The sequence below is a fragment of the Ostrinia nubilalis genome, chromosome 27 (assembly GCF_963855985.1).
Source record: "Ostrinia nubilalis chromosome 27, ilOstNubi1.1, whole genome shotgun sequence".
In the NCBI taxonomy this organism is placed as follows: Eukaryota; Metazoa; Arthropoda; class Insecta; order Lepidoptera; family Crambidae; genus Ostrinia; species Ostrinia nubilalis.
In genome coordinates, this window is record NC_087114.1 from 7672153 (window position 1) to 7699716 (window position 27564).

At 39.3% G+C, this 27564-nt stretch overlaps 2 protein-coding genes and 1 long non-coding RNA gene across 3 annotated transcripts in view; 2 read left to right on the forward strand and 1 right to left on the reverse strand.

The window, feature by feature from the left end:
* The window catches only part of LOC135084810 (paired amphipathic helix protein Sin3b), a 48943-nt gene extending 36654 nt beyond the window's left edge, over nt 1-12289 (forward strand). Inside the window, exons 21-31 of the mRNA XM_063979550.1 lie at nt 109-225; nt 804-977; nt 3730-3834; nt 4685-4883; nt 5558-5725; nt 6688-6782; nt 8071-8167; nt 9591-9703; nt 10099-10267; nt 11042-11223; nt 12029-12289. Of these exons, the coding sequence (XP_063835620.1) occupies nt 109-225; nt 804-977; nt 3730-3834; nt 4685-4883; nt 5558-5725; nt 6688-6782; nt 8071-8167; nt 9591-9703; nt 10099-10267; nt 11042-11223; nt 12029-12274 (1665 nt within the window). The 3' untranslated portion in view covers nt 12275-12289. The remainder of the gene's footprint in view (nt 1-108; nt 226-803; nt 978-3729; nt 3835-4684; nt 4884-5557; nt 5726-6687; nt 6783-8070; nt 8168-9590; nt 9704-10098; nt 10268-11041; nt 11224-12028) is intronic.
* A 268-nt stretch (nt 12290-12557) lies between these two features.
* LOC135084937 (uncharacterized) lies at nt 12558-21488 on the forward strand. Its single transcript, XM_063979694.1, has 3 exons — nt 12558-13119; nt 16302-16415; nt 19014-21488. The coding sequence occupies exons 1-3, from the start codon at nt 13042-13044 to the stop codon at nt 19398-19400; spliced, it is 579 nt and encodes a 192-aa protein (XP_063835764.1). The 5' UTR covers nt 12558-13041; the 3' UTR covers nt 19401-21488.
* Nucleotides 21489-26470: 4982 nt separating this feature from the next.
* Nucleotides 26471-27126, reverse strand: LOC135084860 (uncharacterized). Its single transcript, XR_010259953.1, has 2 exons — nt 26929-27126; nt 26471-26753 (listed from the first exon to the last, which is right to left on the reverse strand). It is a non-coding gene; the product is annotated as an uncharacterized LOC135084860 (long non-coding RNA).
* Nucleotides 27127-27564: the final 438 nt, after the last annotated feature.

The following is a 27564-nucleotide window of genomic DNA, read 5'->3' on the forward strand; positions in this document are numbered from 1 at the left end:
CAAATGCCTTACAAATAAGTATTACTTATTTCACTACTGTATTATTTTGTTTAGTTAAATAATATCCTTTACCTGTATCATATGTATTCAAACCTACATTTCTTTCAGGTATTGAATGATACCTGGGTGTCGTTCCCGACTTGGAGCGAGGACTCGACGTTCGTGACGTCACGCAAGACCCAGTACGAGGAGTACATCTACCGCTGCGAGGACGAGCGGTTTGAGGTGAGATTATTAATAAATTCTAGTAGAGTCCGGTCGCCAAGCAGATAGAATTTCGTCCAATGACCCCAAGCTACCCATCCTTATCGCTCGCGTGTAATTATAATGCTGTTACGCTCGCAAACTCACTGCGGCCATCCGTCGCACAGTCGCGACAGCAATATATTAAATTACGTGCGAAATTTTATCTGCTTGGCGATCGGACTTTAGGTTATTCTATTAAAAAAAGTATGTATGTACCACATTTATTACAAACTAGCTGACCCCGCGAACTCTGTTCCGCCTTAAAGGCAATAAATAAGCCATCGCAATTTTTCCTTAATTGCTCACCGTTTAGACCTACCCTGGACTACGACAAACATTTTAAAACCAAAATCAGCTCAATCGGCCCAGCCGTTCTCGAGTTTTAATCAGACTAACGAACAACGATTCATTTTTATTTATATAGATAAATGTATTCTATTCTATTCTAAAGGCATAGTTACAACATGGCATTCTTAAGAGGGTTTATGTTAAGGTGACATGATGTCGTTACAAAACTAAAACTTTAAAGCAAAACTAAAACTTTAAATCTTTTCCAGCTGGACGTGGTAATCGAAACCAACGCAGCCACCATTCGCGTATTAGAAGGCGTTCAGAAGAAGCTCGCTCGGATGAGCGCAGACGATGCAGCCAGACACCGTCTGGACGACTGCCTGGGCGGACACTCGCCCACCATCCACCAGAGGGCATTACGGCGCATATACGGCGATAAGGTGGTACGGGCGTGACGCTACTAGCCACACTACACACCATGATACACAACATAATGTCACTAAGATACACCCTGTGTATACTTGTCACAACATACACCCCGTGTATACTTGTCACAACATACACCCCGTGTATACTTGTCACAGTGACGCTACTAGCCACACTACACACTACAATACACCCCGTGTATACTTGTCACAACACTATGTCGCTATGATACACCCCGTGTATACTAGCCACACTACACACTACAGTACACCCCGTGTATACTAGTCCAGTCACTACAATACAGTATCATGTCGCTATCCTGACATTACAAACGATCATGTCACTCAAGACACTACACACGCTACGTGTATACTAGTGGCTACACACATCGTGACGTCACTAAGCTCGGATGACGCCTCGACGACTGCCTGGGCGGACACTCGCCCACCATCCACCAGAGGGCATTACGGCGCATATAAGGCGATAAGGTGGTACGGGCGTGACGCTACTAGCCACACTACACACCATAACACACTACGATACACCCCGTGTATACTTGTCACAGTGACGCTACTAGCCCTTGTCACAGTGACGCTACTAGCCACACTACACACTACAATACATCCCGTGTATACTAGTCACAGTGACGCTACAAGCCACACTACACAACATAATGTCGCTATAGACTCGACGTGTATACAAGTCACACTACACTCTACAATACACCCCGTGTATACTTGTCACAACACTACGATACACCCCGTGTATACTTGTCACAACACTACAATACACCCCGTGTATACTAGTCACAAAACTACAATACACCCCGTGTATACTTGTCACAACACTACAATACACCCCGTGTATACTTGTCACATTACAATACACCCTGTGTATACTTGTCACAACACTACGATACACCCTGTGTATACTAGTCACTACATACCATGTCATACGATACACATCGTGTATACTAGTCACACTACACTAAGGCATCGATTTTATTACACACATTGAACTTTTATCGCCAAGTTCACGTTTAAAAAATAGACACACGAACACATACACAAATAGATATCCACTACACTTCACAAGCACACTAACGTTATACGTAGATTTGAACAGCATATGCATGCACGCTTCCATGATGCATCACTGTCTATCCTACACTCGGTCGATGTGGCAAGTGTTACGCTTTTTATGCTTTATTTTCGTTGTTAATTTACTTTTAATCACCCTATAGTGCGACTGCTATTTTAGAGACGGCGGATTTTTGACAACTAAACCCCTGAATTACAAAATTTGATTTTAGTTCTATAGTCTGGTCTGTGAGCACGTAGAATTTTGTCCAATGACCCCAAGCTACCACGCTCGCACACTCACTGCGGGCGCCCGTCGCACAGTCGCGACAGCAATATAATTACGCGCGAGCGATAAGGATGGGTAGCTTGGGGTCATTGGACAAAATTCTACGTGCTCGCAGACCAGACTATAGAAAAATCCGTTGGCTCTAACATCTTGGTCGACCTATAGGTACAGTATGCCACAGATCCAGCTACCCATTTTCGTGTTTTCTCTCGCTCTTATCAAATGGCTATTCTTTGCGATAGAACGAGACGACATGTCCGGAAATGGGTAGCTGGAACTGTGGCCTATAGTATACTTTTTTTACAGGTGTATGAATTATTTTTATTATGTGGCTAGCTATAGTCTTTAAACCAGAGAAAGCAGGTTCGAATCCTGCAATCCTGATTTGAATGTATACTTTATAGCAATCCTTTTTTAAACTAAAGCATGACTAAAAAAGGTCAATGCATCTTTTAGTTTGTTTTTTACATTCCTTTTTAAGTTGCAATCCCTTCCTAATTTCTTTTGTAGTAAATGGACTGCTATAGATAATAAAATAAAGGTTCACATGCACAGTTCAAGTATACCTTAATTTGATTTAAATTAATAAACTGCACGCAGGAAGATTTAATTAATGCTACTGACAACGCCACTCTTGTAGCGGAGTTTTGGGCTGACACTGTGTAGGTTTGTTGTCGACACGACAAGAAGAATTAACATTAATATGTAGACTATGAGTCAGACCGTCATGTTATTACGAAATGTAGACAGTTCAAGGACAAATTATGATTTTATTTCATGTAGATATTGCTGTTTAAAGTCCGGCATTGACGTGAATATTGCGTCTTTTCTATGAGTTTATTTTACTTGTAAAGATCATAATGTTGTGTATGTATCGATTTATAAATATCGATTAACCTGACAAGTGAAAACACGCATAAAGCACTGGATTTATGTCTTACAAGCGGCCGCCCGCGACTTCGTACGCGTGAACTCCGTTTTACCCCCTTAGGGGTTGAATTTTGTAAAATCCTATCTTAGTGAGCACCTACGTTCTAAAAGGAACCCCCATGCAAAATTTGAGACTCATAGCACTTGTAGTTTCTGAGATTTGTGAGTGAGTCAGTCAGTCAATCAGTCAGTGACCTTTCGTTTTTATAGATATAGATATTTGGTGCATTAATTGACGTCTTATGATTGACGTCTGTCATTCTAGCCCTGACCTACAGATCATTGGCCGCGACACAGATAATAAAAAACTTAGTTACAGTTAACAATGTCGGTCTGACAATTTTTTATAACTGTAAAAATAAAACTACATACATTTTCTATGTCCAATACCTATGTAATGTTACATTGAACTGTGCAAGTGAGCCTTGAGCCTTCCAAATATAATAACCTGTGCGTCGTTGGTTGCAGGCGGTGGATATCATAGCGGGGCTGAAGAAGAACCCTGTGGTAGCCGTGCCGGTGGTGCTTAGGCGGCTGAAGGCTAAGGAGGAGGAATGGAGGGAGGCTCAGAAGGTAAGATATGTTATTTTGATTAATATTTGTTAATTTGTGATTTGTAGGCTACAATTTGTGCAACTTATTGAGTAATTTTCACAACGACTGAACCCGAATTGCCCGAAACGAGGTACTTTTGGCTAAGGCAAAATAAAATGGTTCGTGGGTCTCCTGCAATCACTGAGTTTTTATTTATTTTTGCAAATAGGCTTTTAAAAAGCACTTTTACACGTCCCAGTATTCGTGACAATAAATGGGCCAGTGCTGAGAAGAAGCAGCGTAAGTTACTCAATATCTATTGTCAGTCATAGATCTTTTTATGTAATACCATTGTTGTACACTGTGATAACTTGTAAATACTTTCTATCTACTTCCCATGACCTTTACTAGATCGTCGGTCCGCCGAGTGAGAAGCCTGGCTTGCTTCTTACATTACGTCTTCCTCCAGTCCATAGCCACTAGAGAACTTTCTGCTCCAGCTGCCATCGGTTCTATGAGCTATGAGCCCGTCCTATTGCCACGTTTCGTTCTAAATCGTGTGTTGTAATGACTAAGGTCACTTATAACCTTACCTCAGACTAAATGAGCTGAAATAAGCATCTGATACGCCTCCAGCAAATTTTAAATTCTTTATTAGTTTAAAAACCCCTTGTTTATCATCATCTCAGCCATAGGACGTCCACTGCTGAACATAGGCCTCCCCCAATGATTTCTACATTGCCCAGTTGGTAGCGGCCTGCGTCCAGCGCCTTCCTGCTACCTTTATGATGTCGTCGGTCCACTAAACTTGTGGGTGCGTTTTCCGGTACGCGGCTTCCATTCCCCTTGTATAAGTTTCAATATAATATTAACCAACATCTTTCTACAGGGCTTCAACAAGCAATGGCGCGAGCAAAACGAGAAATACTACCTGAAGTCTTTAGACCATCAGGGCATCAACTTCAAGCAGAACGACCTCAAAGCGATGCGCTCCAAGACATTATTCAACGAGCTAGAGAGCGCTTACGCCGCGCGCCGACCGGGCCCACATCTAAGTTTGGATTATGCTGTGCGAGGAAGACATGAAGGTAAGAACATTACATAGATGTACATGATAATAACACGTAAACAAACACGTATATCAACACTAACACATACTCATAACAGTGTTATTATAGGTCGACTTAAGGTTAGACTAAACTAGGTTTCTCCAAACTACGGCCCGCCACTGCCATCAATCCGGCCCGCGACCGCTTAAGATTAAGCCTATGTTTGCATAGGTGGGCAGAGAAATTTAATTGTTATGGCCCTTGCAACATACTGAAAAAAATATTATGGCCCCGAGGCTTCAAAGTTTGGAGACCCATAAACCAATGCGTGCAGCCTGAGTGCGCGATGGTGATGGCGTTACTGATTTCTACTTTTAGTTTCTTTGAAATCGATCAATCAACGTTGTGAAGTGTTGATGTCTTGCCATACAAGTTTGGATTTATGTAACTCATAAATAATCTGAAAATTTAATGATGGAGTCAACTACCTGAAGAATCAATTTAACGACATATTGATATAAGTATATCATACTAGTTCAACAGTCTTTAAAAAATCAAACATATCCAAAAATCTATGATGAAAACACATGCGATGTGCAAACACAGAACGAACACTGTTGATACACGCATGCTGCCTTCCTACTGACATTATAACCCCATACCATCCCCAACCCCCCACTTTTACCACTACTAACCTCCATTCTTTTCCACAGCGATAAAGATCCTCCGAGACTGTACGGAGCTACTCATACACCACGCCAGAAGGCAGACGGCGATTCAGAAGGCAGAAAAGCGAAGAATCAAGCAGTTGTTAAGACAGTTCTTGCCGGATCTGTTCGCGCATCCTAGACAGCCGTTGAGCGACGATGAGAGGGATGAAGGTATGTACTGAATTATTCTTGGACTACCTGTTTTTTCTGCGCCATCTAATCCCAAACTAAGCAAAGCTTGTACTGTTGTTATCAGACAACGGATATAAACATACTTAAATACTTTTTTCTTGTAAATACATAGTAAAGATAGAAGATGAAACTTGCTTCATTATTATCTCAGCCACAGGACGTCCACTGCTGAACATAGGCCTCCCCCAATGCTTTCCATGTTACCCGGTTGGTAGCGGCTTGCCTCCAGCGCTTTCCAGCTACCTTTATGATGTCGTCGGTCCACCTTGAGGGTGGACGTCCCACGCTGCGTTTTCCGGTACGCGGCCTCCACTCCAGAACCTTGCTGCCCCATCGGCCGTCAGTTCTGCGGACTAGTCCCCTGCCCATTGCCACTTCAGCTTGCTAATCCGTCGGGCTATGTCAGCGAGTGTATTGAATTAATACTTGGAAAAGCCTAATCTTGGAAAGTCCCAAACAAATACATACTTGCAAATTTTACGTTGTCTCTAGTTTCAAAATAAGTAAAGATTATTATGGATATGGATAGGGTTGTGTACTGACTTAACACTAATGTCCGTTTTCACCATCTATCCCTAATTTTTAAGTGACCCCTATGGTAACATATAACAGGAGTTTTGTTGTCATAGGTGTCACTTAAAAATTAGGGATTGATGGTGAAAACGGGCATTTGAGTCCCAAACAACTTGGATATTTTAAGCCTTGTATCCACTTGAGCATGCTCAGGCGAATGATCGGCTCGATCAAATAAATACAAGGCTTTACTTTTAAAACTATAATAAGGTGACAATGATGTAAACACATGCGATGTGCAATTCACTGAATGCCAGTGTTGATATATGCATGCTGCCTTCCTACTGATGTCTCCAAAACTCAATACAAAACTACAAAATAACAATACTCATCTTTGTGTGTAAAATGCCAATCTTATTTTGTTACAGAGGAAAAAATCGACCCGCCAAGCCCGGGCAGTCCCGCTGAGCCTGCCGACGAAAAAACCAACAACGGGTCGAATGTCAAGCAAGAGAAGCAAGAGGTAAATGCTAGTTTAGAATTACTGTTAAAGGTCTGGCACTTAACTCAGTGCCTGAGGTATGTAACGGCATGGGAGGGGTGACATTGACATATTATGACGTGACGGAGCACACAAATCTTTTTTTTTATCCACAACGAGGAAGCTCTTGGCCTGTATCTCACCTGATGGTAAGTGACGATCAGGCCGAAGGTGGAAGCGAGCTTCACCCGGAATCCTCAACCACGGAGGAACTGGCTATCTTACCTCTAACTGCCGGAACACAACAATGCTGTTAACATTGTTGTTATGGCGACAGACTTAGGTAAGATGGTGGTAGTTAGCCAGGCGGACTTAGATAAACCCTACCACCAACCAAACCGAACAGAAAAATCTGCCGCCACTGGGAATCGAACCTCGACGGCACCTCTGCGACTGAAGCAGGTGGTCTTACCACTAGACCACAGAGGCGGTTAATTGCGGTTAACCGTCAGTTCTGTGACATTTGACCGTCACAAAAACCTCCCGTGCCGCTATAGATGACCCACGCTGAACTGTCCCACCAAACTCAATGACAGGGGGGCGCTACCATCGTTCAACTATATGGTTTCCAACATGGCAAAAATCGGAACCAGCGATCCGGTATTGACGGTGGCGCCCCACTGTCAATGTCATCGATAGGACAGTCCAGTATTTTGGAACTATAACATACCTCAGACACTGACTTAGTTAAACCTATAGTTCAGAAATGCTGTTAAAGTGTTAAGTGTACATGAGACTATGATGATAACACATGCGATGTGCAAACCACAGAATATTCGTGTTGATATACGCATGCTGCCTTCCTACTGATGTCTCTTTTTCTTAGTTCTCTATTTATACAGCTTCATTTTCACGTTAAATTAGACAAAAACAAGTTTTCAAGTTGCCCGCAATTTCGTAAGCACAGAAATAAATTTGTTTACAAACAAACAAACAAAAAATCCCAATTATAAGTTATGAAATGTGTTAAAAGGAACATAAAACACTTCCAGCAGTTGTGCAAAAGAAATTGTACATTTCACTTATAGAAAACTATGTTACAATATTATTAAAATCTAAATGGTTTCAGTTTGTAGCTGACATAGAAATAATACAATGGAAGTTTAATTGTTATGACTGATATAGCAGTTCACTGTCCAGGAAAGTGTTAATTTATTATAAAAATGTAAAGAAACGTTTCTTAATATTATTATAAAGCTCTTTCTTTGCCTGGTGTGATTTAATTGTCATTAGTTTTATAGATAATAATTTTTAATTCCTTTGTCAACAGTCATCAGAATCTGATGCCGCATCAGACAAGAGCAGCAGGAACAACAAGAATGACAAAGAAAACAAACCTAAGAACAACAACAATACAGATAGTAAAGGTAAACATTTATACATTTTATACAAGTTACTTATAATCCCGTTAGCCCCTCGTGGTAAGCTAAATATGTATAACTAGCGGCCGCCCGCGACTTCACCCGCGTGAAATTTCGTTTGTCACAGATCGTTATAAATTATAGGCTATATGTTATTCTGGGTTATAAACAATAATATAGCAAAGTTTCATCAAAATCCGTTCAGTAGTTTTTGCGTGAAAGAGTAACAAACATCATGACATCCAGACATCCAATCTTTCGCATTTATAATATTAGTAGGACTAGCGGCCGTCCGTGACTTCGTACGCGTGGATCCCGTTTTACCCCGTTAAGGATTGAATTTTGCAAAATTAGTGAGCACCTACGTTCTAAAAGGAACCCCCATGCAATTTTGAGACTCCTAGCACTTGTAGTTTCTGAGATTTCGTGATAAGAGTCAGTCAATCAGTGACCTTTCGCTTTTATAGATATAGATATACTTGTGTTACGAGTGGGCTCACCACAATAGTCGAGCGGCGGGAATCGAACCCGCGTTCCTCGGATCACGAGTCGGCCAGTCCGACATCCAAAATACGTTTTGGACTAAATGTCTGGAATATCATGGTGTATTATAGTTTAAATTAATCGTGTAATTCGTAATTTATTTAGTTCGTTTACGAGACAATGATGTAAACACATGCGATGTGCAATTCACTGAATGTCAGTGTTGATATACGCATGCTGCCTTCCTACTGATGTCTCTATTTTGAGGTTACATTTACTGCAATAAATGGGTTACAAATACTCCCATATTTAGAGGGGTCTAATCCAGAATGTGCACTTTTCCATACAAATTTTAATCATAACTAACTCCCTAGTGAGCGTAGAGTCCCTATTCCTTAAGACAAATGCACTGTACTATCGGCAACAGTGTTAACTACCCATTGCCGGTCATGTCGTCTCGTTCTATCGCAAAGAATTACAATTTGATGAGAGCGAGAGCAAAAATATGGATAGTTAACAGTGTGGCCGTGTATACTTCCTACACTTGTGCCTTTACATTTGTATAGAAATACGCATTTAACGAAATGCACATTCTGTGTCAGACCACCTGTAGAGATGTTCCTGAAGTAAGTTGAGTCTTGAGGATGAATCAATACAAATTATGATCTTCTTCAGAGGTGTTTATTAAACCATCTTCTCTCAACCAGTTTTACACTTATAATGATATAAAATCTAGTTACATAAATTAGTTCAATTATTCTTACGAAATCTGCCTTACTATACTTTTAAAGCGCATACTCTGCTACTTTATGTTGTAGACACTATTAATAATTATGTTACTGTTAAACACTAAATAGCGACTTATTACATTCCATAATAATATTTCTCTTATTTTTATGTCTTTGATAAAGTTTTCTATATTTTTAACATATCAATTCTATTCTAGAGCCAGTGAGTGCAACAAACAGCGTGAAACGAAGCAGCAGCAACGAAGACACGTCCATAAAGAACGACATCAAGCAGGAGAGTGATTTGGACTACAGAGATCACCCGCCAAATGTGAGTTTGTGTTTTTATGTAACTTGTAATGGGATAAATTGCCTTTGTAATACTCCTATTGTTGTTCACGATTTGTTCAGTTAGTTTCGGGTCAGCCTCGGGTTTCTTTTTAATTCGAAGGATGTAACGTCGAATCTTAAACGTGTAAGCCCAATTGAGACCTTAGGTCTTTTGCGTAGAGTTGTGTCATAAAAGGCATTAAGATCAGCTGTTTTCATTTTTTTACTTAGACAAAGCGACACTTCGCTTCAAATTTTTTTATCAGCATCACTGCTATAAAAATCAATCTCTGAAGTGAGCATTATTTTTTTTTTCACGATACGTATAGTTATTTGTTTGAGAGTCCAAAATCTTTCTATTCTGTTATTTTTCTATATCACACTGTTGATTCCCAGGAGGCGCGCTTCGTCTGCACATCGTCGTGGTATCTATTCCTGCGGCTTCACGCGGCAGTGTGCCAGCGACTGGCCGGAGCCCTACGGACTGCCTCGGCCTTGGCGGACGCAGAGCGCCGCGCCGCCAGGCACCCTAGTGTGGCTACGGCATTACGGCTTAAGCCTAACAGTGAGTTATTAAGACTGTTGAATTACCTATTCCCGTATTGTGATTGCGTTAAGAATGTTACGTTAGTGCTATGAGGGTTCTGTGGCGGGCCCTCTGGCACGCGTTCCAGAAATCTCTCGCACGCCGCATGCGGACCCATCGACTAGTGAAATTGCGCCATTAAGAATATCGCGTTAGTGCTACGTGGGTGTGACGAGAGATGAGCGCCGCGCATCTAGGCATTCTTATGTTGCCACAGTGCTACGGCTCAAGCCTTACAGTGAGTGATTAGTTAATACTCTTACGAATAGTGAGAGCGTTAAGACTATTTTCTTGTCGTCGTTAGGTCTAGCGGCCGCGCAGCAAGTCATCCGAGTGTCGCTTACGGGGTGCTAACAGTGAATAGTGACTGCGTTAAGACTATTTGCTTGCCGTCTTCGTGCTGGGAAATGATAAACACCGCGCAATGTTATTTCAAATTATTCTGTTAAAACACTAGAAAACAATGATGTAAATACATGCGATGTGCAAATATCTGAATATCAGTGTTGATATAAGCATGCTGCCTTCCTACTGATGTTTTCTAGTTTTATATTGTCTTAGGCTGAGTTGCATTACCTAATCTTAACAGTAACTTAAGCGATAACCAGCGAATGGAATTTTACAGATTTTTGACATTTTTTTTAGAGATAAAGTAAGTTGGTGCAACCCAGGCTTATTGAATCTAGTATAAAGTGTCACAATTTTAATTTTAACTTCCTCTAACACTACTTACCTACCTCCAATCTTCCACAGACCTACCAGCGGACGTGACCTCCCCAGCGGACTATTACAACGCACTCCTGGAGCTGGTCAAAGGAGTGTTAGATGGCAACACTGAGCCGGCGGCCTATGAGGATGCCGCGAGGGAGATGTTGGGCATCAAGGCGTATCCTGCGTATACGCTGGATAAACTGGTGTCTATCGCTGTTAGGCAGGTCAGTATTTGATAACTAATAAATAGCAGTTGGTTAGTAGGATTGACAAAATTAGTAATTTCTGATGTGGAAATCGATTGTGTATTAAAATTGAATGGCGATAACTATACATTTTCTATTTTTATACTTTAATATAATCAATTCAAATATTTGTCCTTTTTAATTGGTAATCGACTATCGCTAAATTAATATCATTTGGTTAAAGTTTGTCACCCTGTATTACTGTGTTTTTAGCAAATAAAAAAAATAAAAGTTACTTCAATGAACATTACAGTTTATTAAAATGTAACAGCAGTTTTTTGTGTACTAATAATTTTTTAATTTATTGAAATATTTCCTTTTATTAATAACAAAATTGTACTTGAAGACAATGATGTAAAAACATGCGATGTGCAATTCACTGAATTTTTCAGTGTTGATATACGCATGCTGCCTTCCTACTGATGTCTTCATAATTAACACCTAGCAATTTCTTACAAAACTTGCGCGCAAAAGGCAAACCTAATATGTAAAATCATCAAACTTCTAATGCTCGTAACTCAACAGTTCAGAATCTGAACTTCAGATTGAGTTTACTTACAGGTATACATGTCATATAGTAAGTTTGGTTTATTTTGTAATATAAAAACAAGGGTTGGTAGATGGCCGCGCCAAAAAACGGCGCCAATTTCCAGCATTGTCTTTTGTAGAAGCGTTTTTAAAGCTTATTTACAGGAAATTAGATATTATACCTTTACGACTTAAATTTGCTTGTTTACTTGTATGACTTAGAAGGTAATAATAACCGAGCTATATCCTTTCACAGCTGCAACACTGTGTGTCGGAGCCGTGGTCAGTGCGCGCCGCTGAGCTGTGCGCCCGGGACGGTATGCGCGGGCCGCTGGGATACGTGCGCCGAGCTGCCAGATATCTGCGACACGACCACAACGCGTTCCTTGTTAAAGTCGTGAGTATTCTTGTGATGTTTGCTAGAGCAAGATTTAGGTGCAAATATTCGCTAGATGCCGAAAAAAAAACTAGGGCCCGAGGTCCTTACTACTGTTGTAGCTAGGTAGCTAAACCCCTAGTTATGCAAAGACCCAGTGAGTATACTATAGTCTGGTCTGCGAGCACGTAGAATTTTGTCCAATGACCCCAAGCTTTGTGTTCCGTTGCTGTCGCGCTCGCACACTCACTGCGGGCGCGCGTCTCACAGTCGCGACAGCAATATAATTACGCGCGAGCGATAAGGATGGGTAGCTTGGGGTCATTGGACAAAACTACGCGCTCACAGACCGGGCTTTAGACACTACACCAGAGCCACAGCTAAGTAGCTAACTGTCTCGCAGTCGTATTTACCTAAGTAGGCGAAAATCCTGGTGCCTAATAATGGAGCCAAAGTCGTGAGTACACTAGATATCACATCAAAGCCGCAACTAGGTAGAGGTTTAGTGCATAACTGAGGTATGGAAGTAGCACGGGAGGGGTGACTTGATGTCACAGCAGTCTGAAGCACATCAGCTGGGCTAAGATGGTGCTTGTTGAAGACAGTGAGGGATCTGAGTTTTGGCCGTGCAAAAGAGTGAAAAATATTCAAGTAAATTTACTTCGCGTTTATTTCGTACCGTTGCTAAGACACTACGATCAAGACAGCAGTCAAAAACAGAATTCTTAAAGAAAAATAAAAAATATCAAAAACAAAGAGGTTCGGTTTGCCACAGTGCTGTTGTTCTCATACCTCAGGCGATTTCAATTATGCGCTAGACTTGTAGCTAAGTGTAGCACTGTGTGTCGGAGCCGTGGTCAGTGCGCGCCGCTGAGCTGTGCGCCCGGGACGGTATGCGCGGGCCGCTGGGATACGTGCGCCGAGCTGCCAGATATCTGCGACACGACCACAACGCGTTCCTTGTTAAAGTCGTGAGTATACTTGTGATGTTTGCTAGAGCAAGATTTAGGTGCAAATATTCGTTAGATGCCGCAAAAAAAACTAGGGCCCGAGGTCCTCACTGCTGTTGTAGCTAGGTAGCAAAACCCCAGTGAGTATACTATAGTCTGGTCTGCGAGCACGTAGAATTTTGTCCAATGACCCCAAGCTACCCATCATCGCTCGCGCGTAATTATGTTGCTGTCGCGCTCGCACACTCACTGCGGGCGCCCGTCGCACAGTCGCGACAGCAATATAATTACGCGCGAGCGATAAGGATGGGTAGCTTGGGGTCATTGGACGAAATTCTACGCGCTCGCAGACCGGGCTTTAGACACTACATCAGAGCCACAACTAAGTAGCTAACTGTCTCGCAGTCGTATTTACCTAAGTAGGCAAAATTCCTGGTGCCGAATAATGGAGCCAAAGTCGTGAGTACACTAGATATCACATCAGAGCCGCAACTAGGTAGAGGTTTAGTGCATAACTGAGGTATGGAAGTAGCACGGGAGGGGTGACTTGATGTCACAGCAGTCTGAAGCACATCAGCTGGGCTAAGATGTTGCTTGTTGAAGACAGTGAGGGATCAGAGTTTTGGCCGTGCAAAAGAGTGAAAAATATTCAAGTAAATTTACTTCGCGTTTATTTCGTACCGTTGCTAAGACACTACGATCAAGACAGCAGTCAAAAACAGAATTGTTAAAGAAAAATAAAAAATATCAAAAACAAAGAGGTTCGGTTTGCCACAGTGCTGTTGTTCTCATACCTCAGGCGATTTCAATTATGCGCTAGACTTGTAGCTAAGTGTAGCACTGTGTGTCGGAGCCGTGGTCAGTGCGCGCCGCTGAGCTGTGCGCCCGGGACGGTATGAGCTGCCAGATATCTGCGACACGACCACAACGCGTTCCTTGTTAAAGTCGTGAGTATCAACAACAGTAGACTTGTTAGTTAATTGCTACCTCTGCTAGCCAGATGCTTCCTGCGACCGATTCTGTCGCCACCCGAGAATTTTTTGCCTTATAAACCATCAGGTCTACGAGCTGTGTGATTCTATTAGCGGGCTGCGATTACTTTGGGTCACCGACGGATATCTCCTCACTTCTGATTCGCTAGCAGAATTCGATCAAACTTCGAGCATAACTTGCCCCAACGCCTTTTTGTTGACCTTGAGGCCATGTCTCCTTCCATTCGTCATCCCTCGCAAAATTCCCCAATATCTAATGTAGGCAGCATTTGCCATTTACATTATAGAGAATCTTGCTCTTAAAGTGATGATGTCATATAGTTTACTAGTTTCTATCCCAATCTTCGCCCGTTTAGATAGTCGCACAAATTACTAATAGTCCCGTTAGCCCCTCGTACTAAGCTAAATTTTAATATGCTTGTGTCACGAGTGGGCTCACTACAATAGTCTTGCGGCGGTGATCGAACCCTCGTTCCTTGGATGACGAGTCGGCCAGTGTAACCCCTTCACCGTTCGGCTATCATGGCTTCAATAATATCTTGGATTTTTTAAATGTTAACAACTTTCTCTCAGTTCTCAACATCTACAAACTTACCTTGCGTGAATGTAAAATTGTGATTGATAAATGGCTTCATACGCTCACTTATCAGGAGATTGAAAATCTCTTACGGCCGAATACTGAAACGCCATTTAAATATTTGACGGCTTCTCAAATAGTTAAGCAGCTCCTAAACTTACATTTCGCATACTCAAAACAATATCTGAGCAGTTCTCAATTTTTAAGCACCTCTCAAATTAAGTTGCACTCAAACTCCACTTAAATGAATTTTCGCATACTGAAACGCCATTCAACGCTAAGCATTACTCAAACAACTGTCAAATCGTCTTAAGCAGCTGTTAAATTTGAGAGTGCTTGCGCGGTATCTTAAATCCTATTCTTATACCTAAATCGACCAAAATAGTGGTAAATAATGTGTGTCATCGTTATCATTTCTTTCGAGCCTCGAGGAAATACCTAGATCTAATCGCAGGAATGCAATAAGGCTGAACGCTATTGAAAAATATTATTATAATGACATGCAACTCCGAGCGAGGTTCCGCGTCTCTAAAGAAACGGTGTTGTTTCTGGATTCATAATTTGGAAGCTCTTTGAAACCCCTCACCAAATGCCATACAACCAGTGGACCAAAATATACTTATTATAACCCTACTGTTCTACGCAACGGGAAGTTATGAACGTGTACTAGGTAATATCTTCCACATCTAACAGCCAACTGTGCATCGTATAGTGCACGAAGACACGAAATAACAACCAAAATAGCTGCTATGAAATCGCTTTACATAAACATGCCTATTTCTGAGGATTAAGGGGACATCGCATAGCAGCATTTCCAAGAGTTGTTGATTTGTCAATTTGATGCTCTGTCAACAAATGTCAATTGTGGTTACGTTTCGGTCCACGATCGCTACTTAATAGATTTCAACAATAAAATGTATCACATTTAAAATTATTTTTTTAATTAAATAAAAATGCAAGCATTAATTTTTATATGATAAAACGAGATTTATATATAATAGAAACTAAAAATAAACTGTTCTATGTTAAGTTGATTGAGTATATTTCCATAAAAGACAATACATAACCAAACGATGCTGCGTGTAATGGATAAAAGACGTAAAGTTATCATTTGTGTAAATGAAAACATACTTTTTTTTGGTAAATGTTGCCATTATGTAAACATTTGAGAGCTGCTTAGCTGATCACGGCTTCAAATCCGTTGAGTAGCGTTTGAGAATACCATTTAAAATTGAAGGATACTTAAATTTAGGAGCCCGTCAGCTGAGTGACAGATTTGAGTAGTGTTTCAGTATTCGGCCGTTAAACGGGTAACTTGGGTTCTATATTTTTAAAGCCAACACACTCTTACTACACACAAATACACACACCACACACATACACACACCACACACATACACACACCACACACATACACACACCACACACATACACACATCACACACATTCAAACAGCACGCCTAAAGTAGTATGTTTATGGAATATTTTTACGGAAGTGGGCGTTAGTAGTCGCACCACAGTTCTCTGAAACTATTGCGGCTATTATCGTACACGCTTTTTCATGTACAAATTTTCTTGTTTCCAATAAATAAATTTTGAATTTTGAATTTGTACACTAACATTCTCTTCCACAGTACGGCGGCGACGAGTGCCGAGTGACGTTTGAGCTGCTAGAAGCGCCGGGCGAGGGCCGCCGATCGCCGTCACAACACAATAACGACGCCAGCCGACTTTCGCCTACCAACCAGGTACGTTAACTACGTATTTATTATACTTAGTTATATGTGTCAGCGTTGGTATGAATTTTGAGACTTGTGTGAAGAAATTAAAAAATAAATCTATATAAATAAAAATGAATTGATGTTCGTTAGTCTGGTTAAAACTCGAGAACGGCTGGGCCGATTGAGCTGATTTTGGTTTTAAAATGTTTGTCGTAGTCCAGGGTAGGTCTAAACGGTGAGCAAATAAGGAAAAATTGCGATGGCTTATTTATTGCCTTTAAGGCGGAACAGAGTTCGCCGGGTCAGCTAGTAAAAAATAAAAATAAAATTCATTTATTTCAGGCCAGGGCCCATAAAATTTCAATAATAATTGCATTAAATAAATTAAATAATTAAAATCATATTAAGGGCCTCGTTTACCATCTCATAAAACTAACACCCGTATTCACAATCGATGCTTACTTAATTGAAGCAGCAATTCGAACGCACAGCGTTGAATAGAGCTCTGTGATTGGTTCGTGTGTGACCTTGAGCGTCCACGCGCACTGAGACCTCGTAGTACATATATATTTTATTATTGCAAGTAGGCTTTAAAAAGCACTTTTACACGTCCCAGTATTAACCCTACCACTGTTTCGAGACAATAAATGGGCCAGTGCTAAGAAGAAGCAGCGCAAGAAACTGTACATTATGGATTCTAGAAACACTTCTTTTTAGCCCTTTAAACACAGTAACATTTTCATTGACTGTAATATTACAATGTCAATTGATTTGGTAAATACTTGACGTCATTAGTTTCTGTTTGCTGTACAAAGTAGGAGAATGTAGTTTTGACAGGTCATAAAAAAGAATCAACATTGAAACCAAACTATAGTAATTTTGATGATTTTACCACCAGTTGACTGATCCATGCTTTATTTCAAAGAAGCCATTTACTCTCTCGAAAAGATGTATGGTAAATCAGTATGATAAAATATATTATTTGCAAAGCAAAATATTTATCAAGCAATATCAAAACATTATAATTTTTATCATAAAATAATCTACAGCTTAAAATTCATACCAATGTCATTGACCTTATGTTTACATAATTTATACATTTCATAAGACTAATATAAGTATTAGATAATAAGAAATACCTTGATTAGATTGTATTTTTAATACAATTTGATATGTTTCTATAAATATATTTTTTCTATTGTTTGTGCGGGAAAAAATGGTAGGACGAATTTCATTATTAAATATTTGAATTTTGTTTTGAATTTGATTTGAAAGGTAATTTGAGGGTTGATTTTGTTTGATTTTGAATACAATATTCTTGACTGTAAAAGACTTGTTGTACTCATTTTACTGTCTATTGTTGAGTCTGTTATTAGGTAGTCGTATAGTTTGCGATACGAATATTGAGCTTTGCATTTGTCTATATGTAAAAATAATACTGTCTGTGTGTCGCCAAGTTTACCTAATTTCTTATGAGTTATATTTACTGAATACGGAAACGCCATAAGCGTAGGTAATGAACCTAGAAACAAATCTTGAGAATACATCTCTGATTATGATATTTTTACTATAACTTCTCTTTCGTGAGTCAAATGTGACTCATATAGATTGTGCCTGCTTTGTGAGCAGTTAATTAAATTTATTAATTAGCTTTTATTTGTATTACTAGCTTTCCGCCCACGGTTACGCCCGCGTGGAATTTTGTTTGTCACAGAAAAACATTATCGCGCGCGTCCCTGTTTCAAAAACCGGGATAAAAACTATCCTATGTCCTTTCCCGGGACTCAAACTATCTCTATGCCAAATTTCATCAAAATCCTTTCAGTGGTTTAGGCGTAAAAGCGAGACAGACAGTCAGACCGACAGACAGACAGTTACTTTCGCATTTATAATATTAGTATAGATGGTCATCTTTAAAAACCACTAAATAATGTATCAAAACAAATGCAAAGTTCTTATTTCTTCCTATGCCTATTTATTCCTTGCGTCTTCGATGTTTTAATTTCATCCGATTTCCGATTCTGCTCCTATGTTATTAGAAATTAGCTCGGCAACTTTGCTTTGCATAGCTACAAATTTACAAAAAAAGACTTATACAAACTTACAACTGGACATGAATCATATGTGTTTCATAGTAGTAAATGTAATTTAAAAAATCAAGTCTAAGTATGTAATTAGTAGAATGAAATGCATGCGCATATTGTAGTAATACATGGTGTTAGGTAAATGGGTATATGAGCCGACACTAGTATGGTATGTAAATGGTATGGTGAAGTCAGAAGTTTGATATAATCATTTTTTTTTAATTTTCATACAAAACAAATTTTATAAAATCAGATTTGTATAAAAATTAAAACAATTAAAATGAAGATATCAATTTTCTGACTTCACCATACCATTTATATGCCCATGTTAACATGGGCTACTGTCGGCTCATATAATTTACCTAACTCCCTGTATAAAGTAAAAACTTGGCATGAATCGTATTCGATGTGTATGACTAAATAATTGTAATTAAATAAAGTTGCGCTTAAAAATGCATGCGTACAATTTGTAGTTACAAGCAAAGTCGCCGAGCTTCTCCCGTTTGGTGCGCTCCTATCAATGTGTCCGTTTTCTGTTTAGCGTCGAGCGACGGCGGCTGGCAACACTGGTGTCGCTCGAGCGTGCGCCTGGTCGCTATACGCGGAGAGATTCGCACGAGCCGACGCGCCTCCCGCTCGCACGAACAAGCCAGTGTTTCTAGTGCGAAACGCGCGAAAATGCGGCGGCTACGTTCTAAACGTCGCACCAGGCAGTGCACCGCCTCACTCGCACCACCAGCGCCGGAAGCCGCCGCGACTTCACGATCATTCGGAATGCCAGCTGAGCAGCGATTTGAGGCTGCTATCCTTCCGGCCGCTAAGGCTCTACCGGCCCGGCGCGCTGGCTGGTGCACGCGCCACGCACGCGGCCTTGCACGACGCGCGCCGACGCAAGCTCGTGCTATGGCTGAGCGTGCACGTGCGCTGACTTGCATCTCAAACACGCTGGTGTTAAAATAAACGCGGTACATACTATATAAACACTCCACACAGTTTGGCCCAGAACACACAGTGAAACGCAACTGCAACTTCTAGTTACTTTTGAGTTGCATAAGTTTCTGCCATAGCGTCGGTTGAGAGACCACACTTAACGCGACTATACTTACGAGCAATAGTATGGAATCACCCCTTTGTGTTCCGAGCGGTCTTAAGAACTGAATGACTATGTATTATATGTATCTATGGTATCAATTTAAAGTTTATAATGTCACCTTTAAAATGGTGCCATTTTTATTGATCTTCTATTAGTCATTTAGTTCTTATGATCGCTCGGAATAAATAGGGTGATTTCATATTTTTGCTTGCGAGTGTAGTTTGAAACCGGTTTAAAACGCGTTGTAAACAAGTCGCATTGAAACCGTCGTGCAGGAAACTCGCGTTGCGTTTCATTCATCGGATTTGGCTTCTTTTGTACAAAATAGCTGACGACGAACAAAAAACATTACATTTGTGCTAAAAGTTACTCTCGCTCTCGAAGAACTAATTTTACAGACGTCTGTTCTCAAAGAAAACCGAAATGATTGTAGTTGCAGCGTTTGTGGAAAATGGTTGAAACTGGTTTCAAAAGGGTTTCGTTGCAGTTGCGTTTCTCCGTGTGTTCTGGGCCTTTTGGTCATGAATCACATGTGATCCACGGCTCCGTTGCACGTCTAACGTGATCAGCTTGCGATATTACAAATTGTTTTGTTATGTGAGGCACAGAAAGGCCGTTTGGACTGATAATCCAGATTTTCGTATTAAATAGTATCGCACCAAATGTTTAAATTATTTTGATTTCAAGCCTCTTTAGCTGTAACCACTATACATAACACAAAAGCAGTGCAGAACTTAGACCGTAGCTCAGAAACTACATTTTTGTAGATGCTAGCCCAAAGTATCTGTTGTTTGAAATTATACAGTATTTTTGATCTTCAAACAAAACATAAAATAATGTGTAACTTCGCACCTTAAAGAAAGATTTGATTGTCATTAAACACAATAATATTTGATGGCTAAAACAATAAAATCTTCAAATAAATTTCAATTTATTATAAATAAAATAACTGTGATTCTTGTGTCTTTCACAAAAAAGACCACAATAACGGGGAATACCTTAGTGGTACGTTTATTTTACATTTTTTTCACTGCATTCGGTTTTGGACTGTGCACTTTTAAAAACTACACGCACTCAAATAGATATACATTAAAGGCCTCGATTTAGATGGAAACGCATAATAATTTATTATACAGTCACTTCAGCAAGAGTGTTGGAGCAATAATGTATTTTAGAGTCTCGTATTTTTAAGGAAACGTCACACGATATCCGTATCACCTTGAAGCTCTCAAGAGTATACTGATAGTAGAATCTGACTGTTTAATTAAGGGTATGGATAACTCGAATTTGATTTGCGGTCTATACCGCAAGGCCAGTCGACGCGACCGCAGGAATGACCGCAGGTCGGCTTGGAACCGCGTTTTAGGGGTTTCACAGCTTTTACTCCCGCGGTGGCGGTCAGCGAACATACTATGTCGACGGCTCATTTGCCTACGTTATGTAGCGGAACACTATTGATAATAAGTTGTTTAAATTGAGTCGTGCTGATACTTTTTGATTGTACTTTTGTTATTTAGACTTGTTATTGTCGATAAAATTTTTGTTTTCGATGAACGTGTAGAAATAAGCACTAGAGAAATGGAAATTGTAAATGTTGAATATTAAAATTGTGATCTCCAGTGCTTTTTTCAAATCTTGATCTCTGGTATTGTTTAAAGTTATTCTACGTACTTTGAGATTATTTTCATACTGTTGATTTTATGTTTTACTATAAAACCACTGAAATTCTTGTTTTCTTTCCTATTGAAATGACTTCTTAATTTTATATGTTCACTATAGTCGACTGGCCCGCGTGTCTGTTTGTACATAGATCTCCTCCGCGTCCAAGTACATTTGTAAATATAGTGAAAAAGGCGCGGAGAAATTTTGTTAATTTGTAAAATGACTCGTCAGAAGAAAATAAATATTATTATATTTATAATAGTTGGTTGTTTTTATTTATTTAAAGATGCTTCCCTTACTCCATTCTCTTTCCCAAGGTTTCTATTTTTTGAGACATCAGCTAGTAAAAGAGGTAATAACTTTAAAGAACATTTAAATTTCTCAATAAAAACCACACATTCACTTTACATGAGAAATAAGTTATTCTAGGATCTACACGAGAATGGACAGACGTTATAATCACATTATAATGAAATAGTCCAGTAGAATTAGCTTTTAAATCGGAAATAATTCCTACAAAAGATTTTATTGTTTTAATGGCTTCATTGGTTGCCCATTAAGACTCTCCTAAGTTTTCGACTTCGACGGAGTTGTGCTTAAGTGGTGGGGGCCCCCGAAAGGGGCATTTTTTCGGTTATCCGGTTATACCGCGTAAAGGACTTACCCTATCAAAAAGTGGTCTTCATGACGGTTGAAGGGCACTTAATCCTGCATTGAATAAGGCCAAATTCATATGTTTTGGACAAACCGTTCTCGCGCTAAAGTTCGGCAAAGTAGAAAATATACGTATAATTAATGACCCTCTCCACGTCCAATGGTTTGTTACCCACAGGCTTCCAAGTCTTGAAAAGGGCCACCTTAACCAGTGTAACCCTATCAAGGCTTACGAGCTTGATGCGCCTATCCTTGTTCGTCCCAGCCGTTCCTTAACTGCGGTTGCTGCACCTCTTCCTGGCACTCACCTGAACGACTCTGTGTTACCTACTGTGGCTGCCCCTCTTCCTTGTATCCTCCTGCATGTCTACGTTGCCTAGCCGTATGGCCCTGGTCTAAGGTTCGACGCCAAAAATCAACAACAACAAGTTCATATTAAAACGCTGAAGAGTTTTTTGTTTGTTTGTTTGAACGCGCTAATCTTAAGAATTACTAGTTTGATTGAAATCATTATTTTTGTGTTGAATAGCTCATACATTGAGGAAGGCTATAGGATATATACAATCACTCTACGACTAATAGAGGCGAAGCAGTAAAGAAAAATGTTGCAAGCACGGGAAATAGTATTTAAACTATTTTCACTCCTACGAAGTTGATTTTGTGGCGTCGAACCTTGGACCAGGCATATGGCTAAGCAATGAAATCGTACAGGAGGGTACAAGGAAGAGGGGCAGCCACATTAGGTAACACAGAGTCGTTCAGGAGAGTGCCAGGAAGAGGTGCAGCAACCGCAGTTAAGGAACGGCTGGGACAAACAAGGATAAGCGAATCAAACTCGTGAGCCTTGTTAGGGTTACACTGGTTAAGGCGACCCTTTACAAGGCTTGGAAGCATGTGGGTAACAAGCCATTGGACGTGGAGAGGGTCACTAATTATACGTATATTTTCTACTTAGCCGAACTTTAGCGCGAGAACGGTTTGTCCAAAACATATGAATTTGGTCTTATTCAATGCAAGATTAAGTGCCCTTTAACCGTCATGAAGACCACTTTTCGATAGGGTAAGTCCTTTACGCGGTATAACCGGAAAACCGAAAATACGCCCCTTTCGGGGGCCCCCACCACTTAAGCACAACTCCGTCAAAGTCGAAAACTTAGGATAGTCTTAATGGGCAACCAATGAAGCCATTAAAGCAAAAAAATCTTTTGTAGGAATTATTTCCGATTTAATCAATTTTTGTGTTTAATTCTACTGGCCTAAAAGTGATTCATTGAAAAATTAGGCTTCCACTATTCCCCGTTGACAATCCCCGTCAACGGGGATTCACTTTGTTCTGAAATGTTGTCATATTTCGAAATGAACAAGACCCTAAAACAAAAATACCATTTCTTTATTTTCCTGTTCTGAGTACTAATATATTTTTTTCATATTTTTTTTTGCTTTATTTCTGAGAAAAAAAATTAAAACGAAAAAATATGTGATGACGTCACTTATACGGTTGAATGAGAGTTACCTTTGCCTACTTTACTTCTAATTGGAGCTTTAAAATGGGGAATAATGAACTAAAAAGTTTATTAATCCCCATTACGTTAAAAATAAAATCCTAATATAACGGGGATTAATGAACTTTTTAGTTCTATATGAGGGCTATAGATTCAAAAGCGCCTCTGTCCAGTTTTTTATCCAACACATTTTTAGATTATTGGCAACACATTGCATGTTAGTCTATGACCTCACATAGTTATATATGTGCAAAACCGTCTATATTCCATACTAAATTCAATTTGAAATTCGCGGTGAGGTGCAAAAACGTCTCTATTATTTAATCTAGTAACAAAAGCGCTTGTATCCCGCCTCGACCAATCACAGAGCCGGGCTGTGTTAGTAACTGTAATGGCGTCCGCGTGTTGTTTGTTGAACATTTCGTCCCGTTATTTTGTTGATTTTTAATAGTAAAAGAACGCAAAATGGAAATTAATATTGCTTCAGTGCAGGATAATAAAGGAAGAAACGGATCCGCAATGAAAAACAATGGAAACGTAACGTGCAAAAGCGTGCAAGGTAAGTTTCCCTGACCATGTTTTGTATGAGAAGATGTAATGGACGGGTCAATACCGTAATGACCAAGCAACAATATCGCGCCGAACGTCACTCTTGCTTTAAGATTTATTATGATGATTGTTTAACTTAACAGAAAATTTTACTCTTTTAACACTATCACATTTTTCCTATACTTACAAAAATTGCACTGTGAATGCATAAAAATAATATAAACTCTTTTAAATTTATTTTATTATTTATATAGATTTAAAAAAATGTCACTGCCAAAAGAATTAAAAAATATTTTATTGTATATCTTTATGTTATTTTAATTGTGCTGACATGTAATTGTGAATAATAAATTTTACTTTTATTTCAAATACATTAAATTAACCGTTTTTTTATATTACAGGTATTCTGCTAAAAGACCACCGAATATAAATGATATAAAAAATTGTGTACATAAAAAATTGGGTAAACTAAAATGCAACGATTTAAATCCTCAAGACATAAGAAAATTTCACCAAGCATTTTTTTCCAAGGCGGATAAAGTGTATCAAGACAATTTTATATTAAAATTCATAAAAGTCAGTCAGCATTCGAATATTTCATATTACTTAAATAATACTGTTGTTAAATTTTTTAGACTAATAAAAACATTTAATAAAATGTTTTCTGATTTCACACCCATTTGATTACTTTAGCCATACTAGTACTTCTTGACAGTAACGCATAATACCATCCACAAGGCCAGGTTATGTGAAACCAAAACCGCCTCTATCCATATTAATACAATGCAAAACCGCCTCTATCCAACGTTTAGAAGCAAAACCTACTCTATCCAAATTAAAACTAAAAATAATAAAAAATAACGTTAACTATGCTTTCAGATAATGGAATTTTATTAAAGTTTAGATGATTTAACATCAAATGAAATCTAATTATTAAATAAAGTCTTGCTGTAGTAGCCGCAACAGGTTTTAGTTATATTGTGTAAAAAATAAAAAACTGGACAGAGGCGCTTTTGAATCTATAGCCCTCATATTCCCCATTATAAGCTCCAATTGGCGTTAACGGTACGTTAGGGGTGACATTGACAATATGATCACGACACGGCCAACATGGCATATAGATGACCCACGCTGAACTGTCCCGCCAAACTCAATGACAGGGGGGCGCTACCATCGTTCAACTATATGGTTTCCAACATGGCAAAAATCGGAACTAGCGATCCGGTATTGACGGTGGCGCCCCACTGTCAATGTCATGCATAGGACAGTTCAATATTTTGGAACTATACAAATTGTAAGCCTAGGATGCGCGTCGCGAGAAGCGGTTATCACGCCATTTTATCGATTTTGCCCATACATTTTGACGTCGAGTATTCACGGCGCGCATCCCAGCTGAAGTCGCGCTGAAGTTGACTGTCACAAAATTACCCCTTCCGGGCCGCACCAATACCTACGGCCCTGAGTTCAGCGCTAGACCTATATCAAATCAAATCAAAATATTTTATTCACTTTTGACCACTATTTTGGCACTAATAGATTTGATGAGTTGGATCAACTCAAATCAAGATCAAAAGTTACTTGTAGTCAATAAATAAGAAAGATGGCAGTAGCAAAAATTTAATGCATACGTAGGTACCTACTACCACAGAATAATAATAAGTACTCTACTACTCCTATCACAGATATGGATTAGAGACTCCTATACAGTGGCGGCGTAAGGCGTAGGCGACGTGGGCCACCGCTTACGGCCTCGCGGAACAAGGGGCCTCGCGCATCAAAAATTTTGCTCACATGTCAAATTCAACTTTTAAATACTATTAAATACTAGCTTTTGCCCGCGGTTTCACCCGCGTGAAATTTAGTAGGTATGTCACAGATCGTCATAAATTATAGCCTATAATGTTAATCTGGGTTATAAACCGTAATACTGTAAAGTTTCAACAAAATCCGTTCAGTAGTTTTTGCGTGAAAAAGTAACAGACATCCAGACATCCAAACATCCAGACATCATGACATCCAAACTTTCGCATTTATAATATTAGTAGGATAAATTATTGATAGCTAAACAATGTATTTAAATTTTTTTTTTCCAAACAAATTCAGCCATAATCAGACACAAAATTAAGCAACAACACGGTTTTAAGTGACAAACATTATTCTTTGGCGCAAAATTCCTTTAAAAATAATCACTGAATCAAGAAATCAGAAACTGTCAATGAATAGACCATTGACCCGTTTTTTTTATTATTTCATAAAATCCGTCTTCAGGTCGCCACAGAACAAGGCCTCGCGAAATCTGTCTTGCCCACATCAAATTTAGGTCTTGCCCCGCCACTGCTCCTATTCGCTGGGTGCGAAGTACTAGGTGGGGGTAACATAATCGATCGCAGCGCTCATGGTGGTCAAAAGTAGAAATAATGTAAGCTCTGTCATCAGATGTATCTGTCAATGGCAAAGCGATTCTACTTATTACATTTTAATATCATTAATTAATCGCATGAATAGGGTCCTACTGGGAACTTAAATAAAAGAGTGGACTGTTTTTCGATAGGGCTGGTTTAATAGCCGTTTACAATTTGGAAATAACTAGACTATACAACGTGGTAGTACAAAAATGAGTCACAGTAGTTGTTGTGCACAGATGTTTGCCTTATGATGAGAGCGTGAATTATTGAACTCTGCCCTTGTTTTGTTCTTAATTCTTCTACATCTCGGACTTGTCCAGCCAATACCAACAACTTTCCTTTAAATACGGTTTGTGGTTGGAATTTGATATTGTAAAACTCACAAACCCGGTCTTCAAAACAATACTCATTTCGATCTGAAAACGATATTTAATTTATTACTAGTGATACAGGAACATTTAAATATATTTACTGTTATATAATGAAACCGTTAAAGCAGCTTTTTCTTTTTGTTTTACTGTAAAACTACAACTATAAATAAAGTAAACAAACCCTGACACAATCAAAATTAAACACACTTTTTGGACTTACCTCATTTGATTTGAATGACCAAAATTATTTCAAAACCTTTTTTCCACCCAAATCGTGGTATCACAACAATTTATTAGTTGAAAATATTTGTTATTTTTGCATTTCAATATTTTTTCACAAATATACGACCTAAATGTCAATGTGACAGAGCCCACAAAGTTGTGGACGCTAGTTGGCGCTGTAATCGTGCACAGAGCCAATAGTGTTTTAGTTGTGAACGCCTGCGAAAGTAGTGAGAAGCTGTTGCATTAAAAAAGGTTGCCTTTAATCATTTATCAGGCACTTTCAAACTAGTCTTTAGCACTAATACGAGTACGTAATAAGATATAGCATCATTCTAGGCTCTAGCTTCATGTGCAGCCATCTGAAACTAAAAAACATTTTACAGATTAATTAAGGTATAATTGCTAATCGCTTAATTAATGTTTTAATTACGCCGCGTCGTACATTCTGAACAAGGAGGCCAGTGAAGCGGACGTCAAAAATACCGATCAGAAATAAAAATGTTCACGTTTCTCACAATTATCTTAATTAATTATTATCTACGCCTAAGTAGTTAATAGATACAAAACTATCTACTAAACTGAGTATGATGGTTGACGGTTTCAGATAAAGAAATATTAAACTCTATAATAA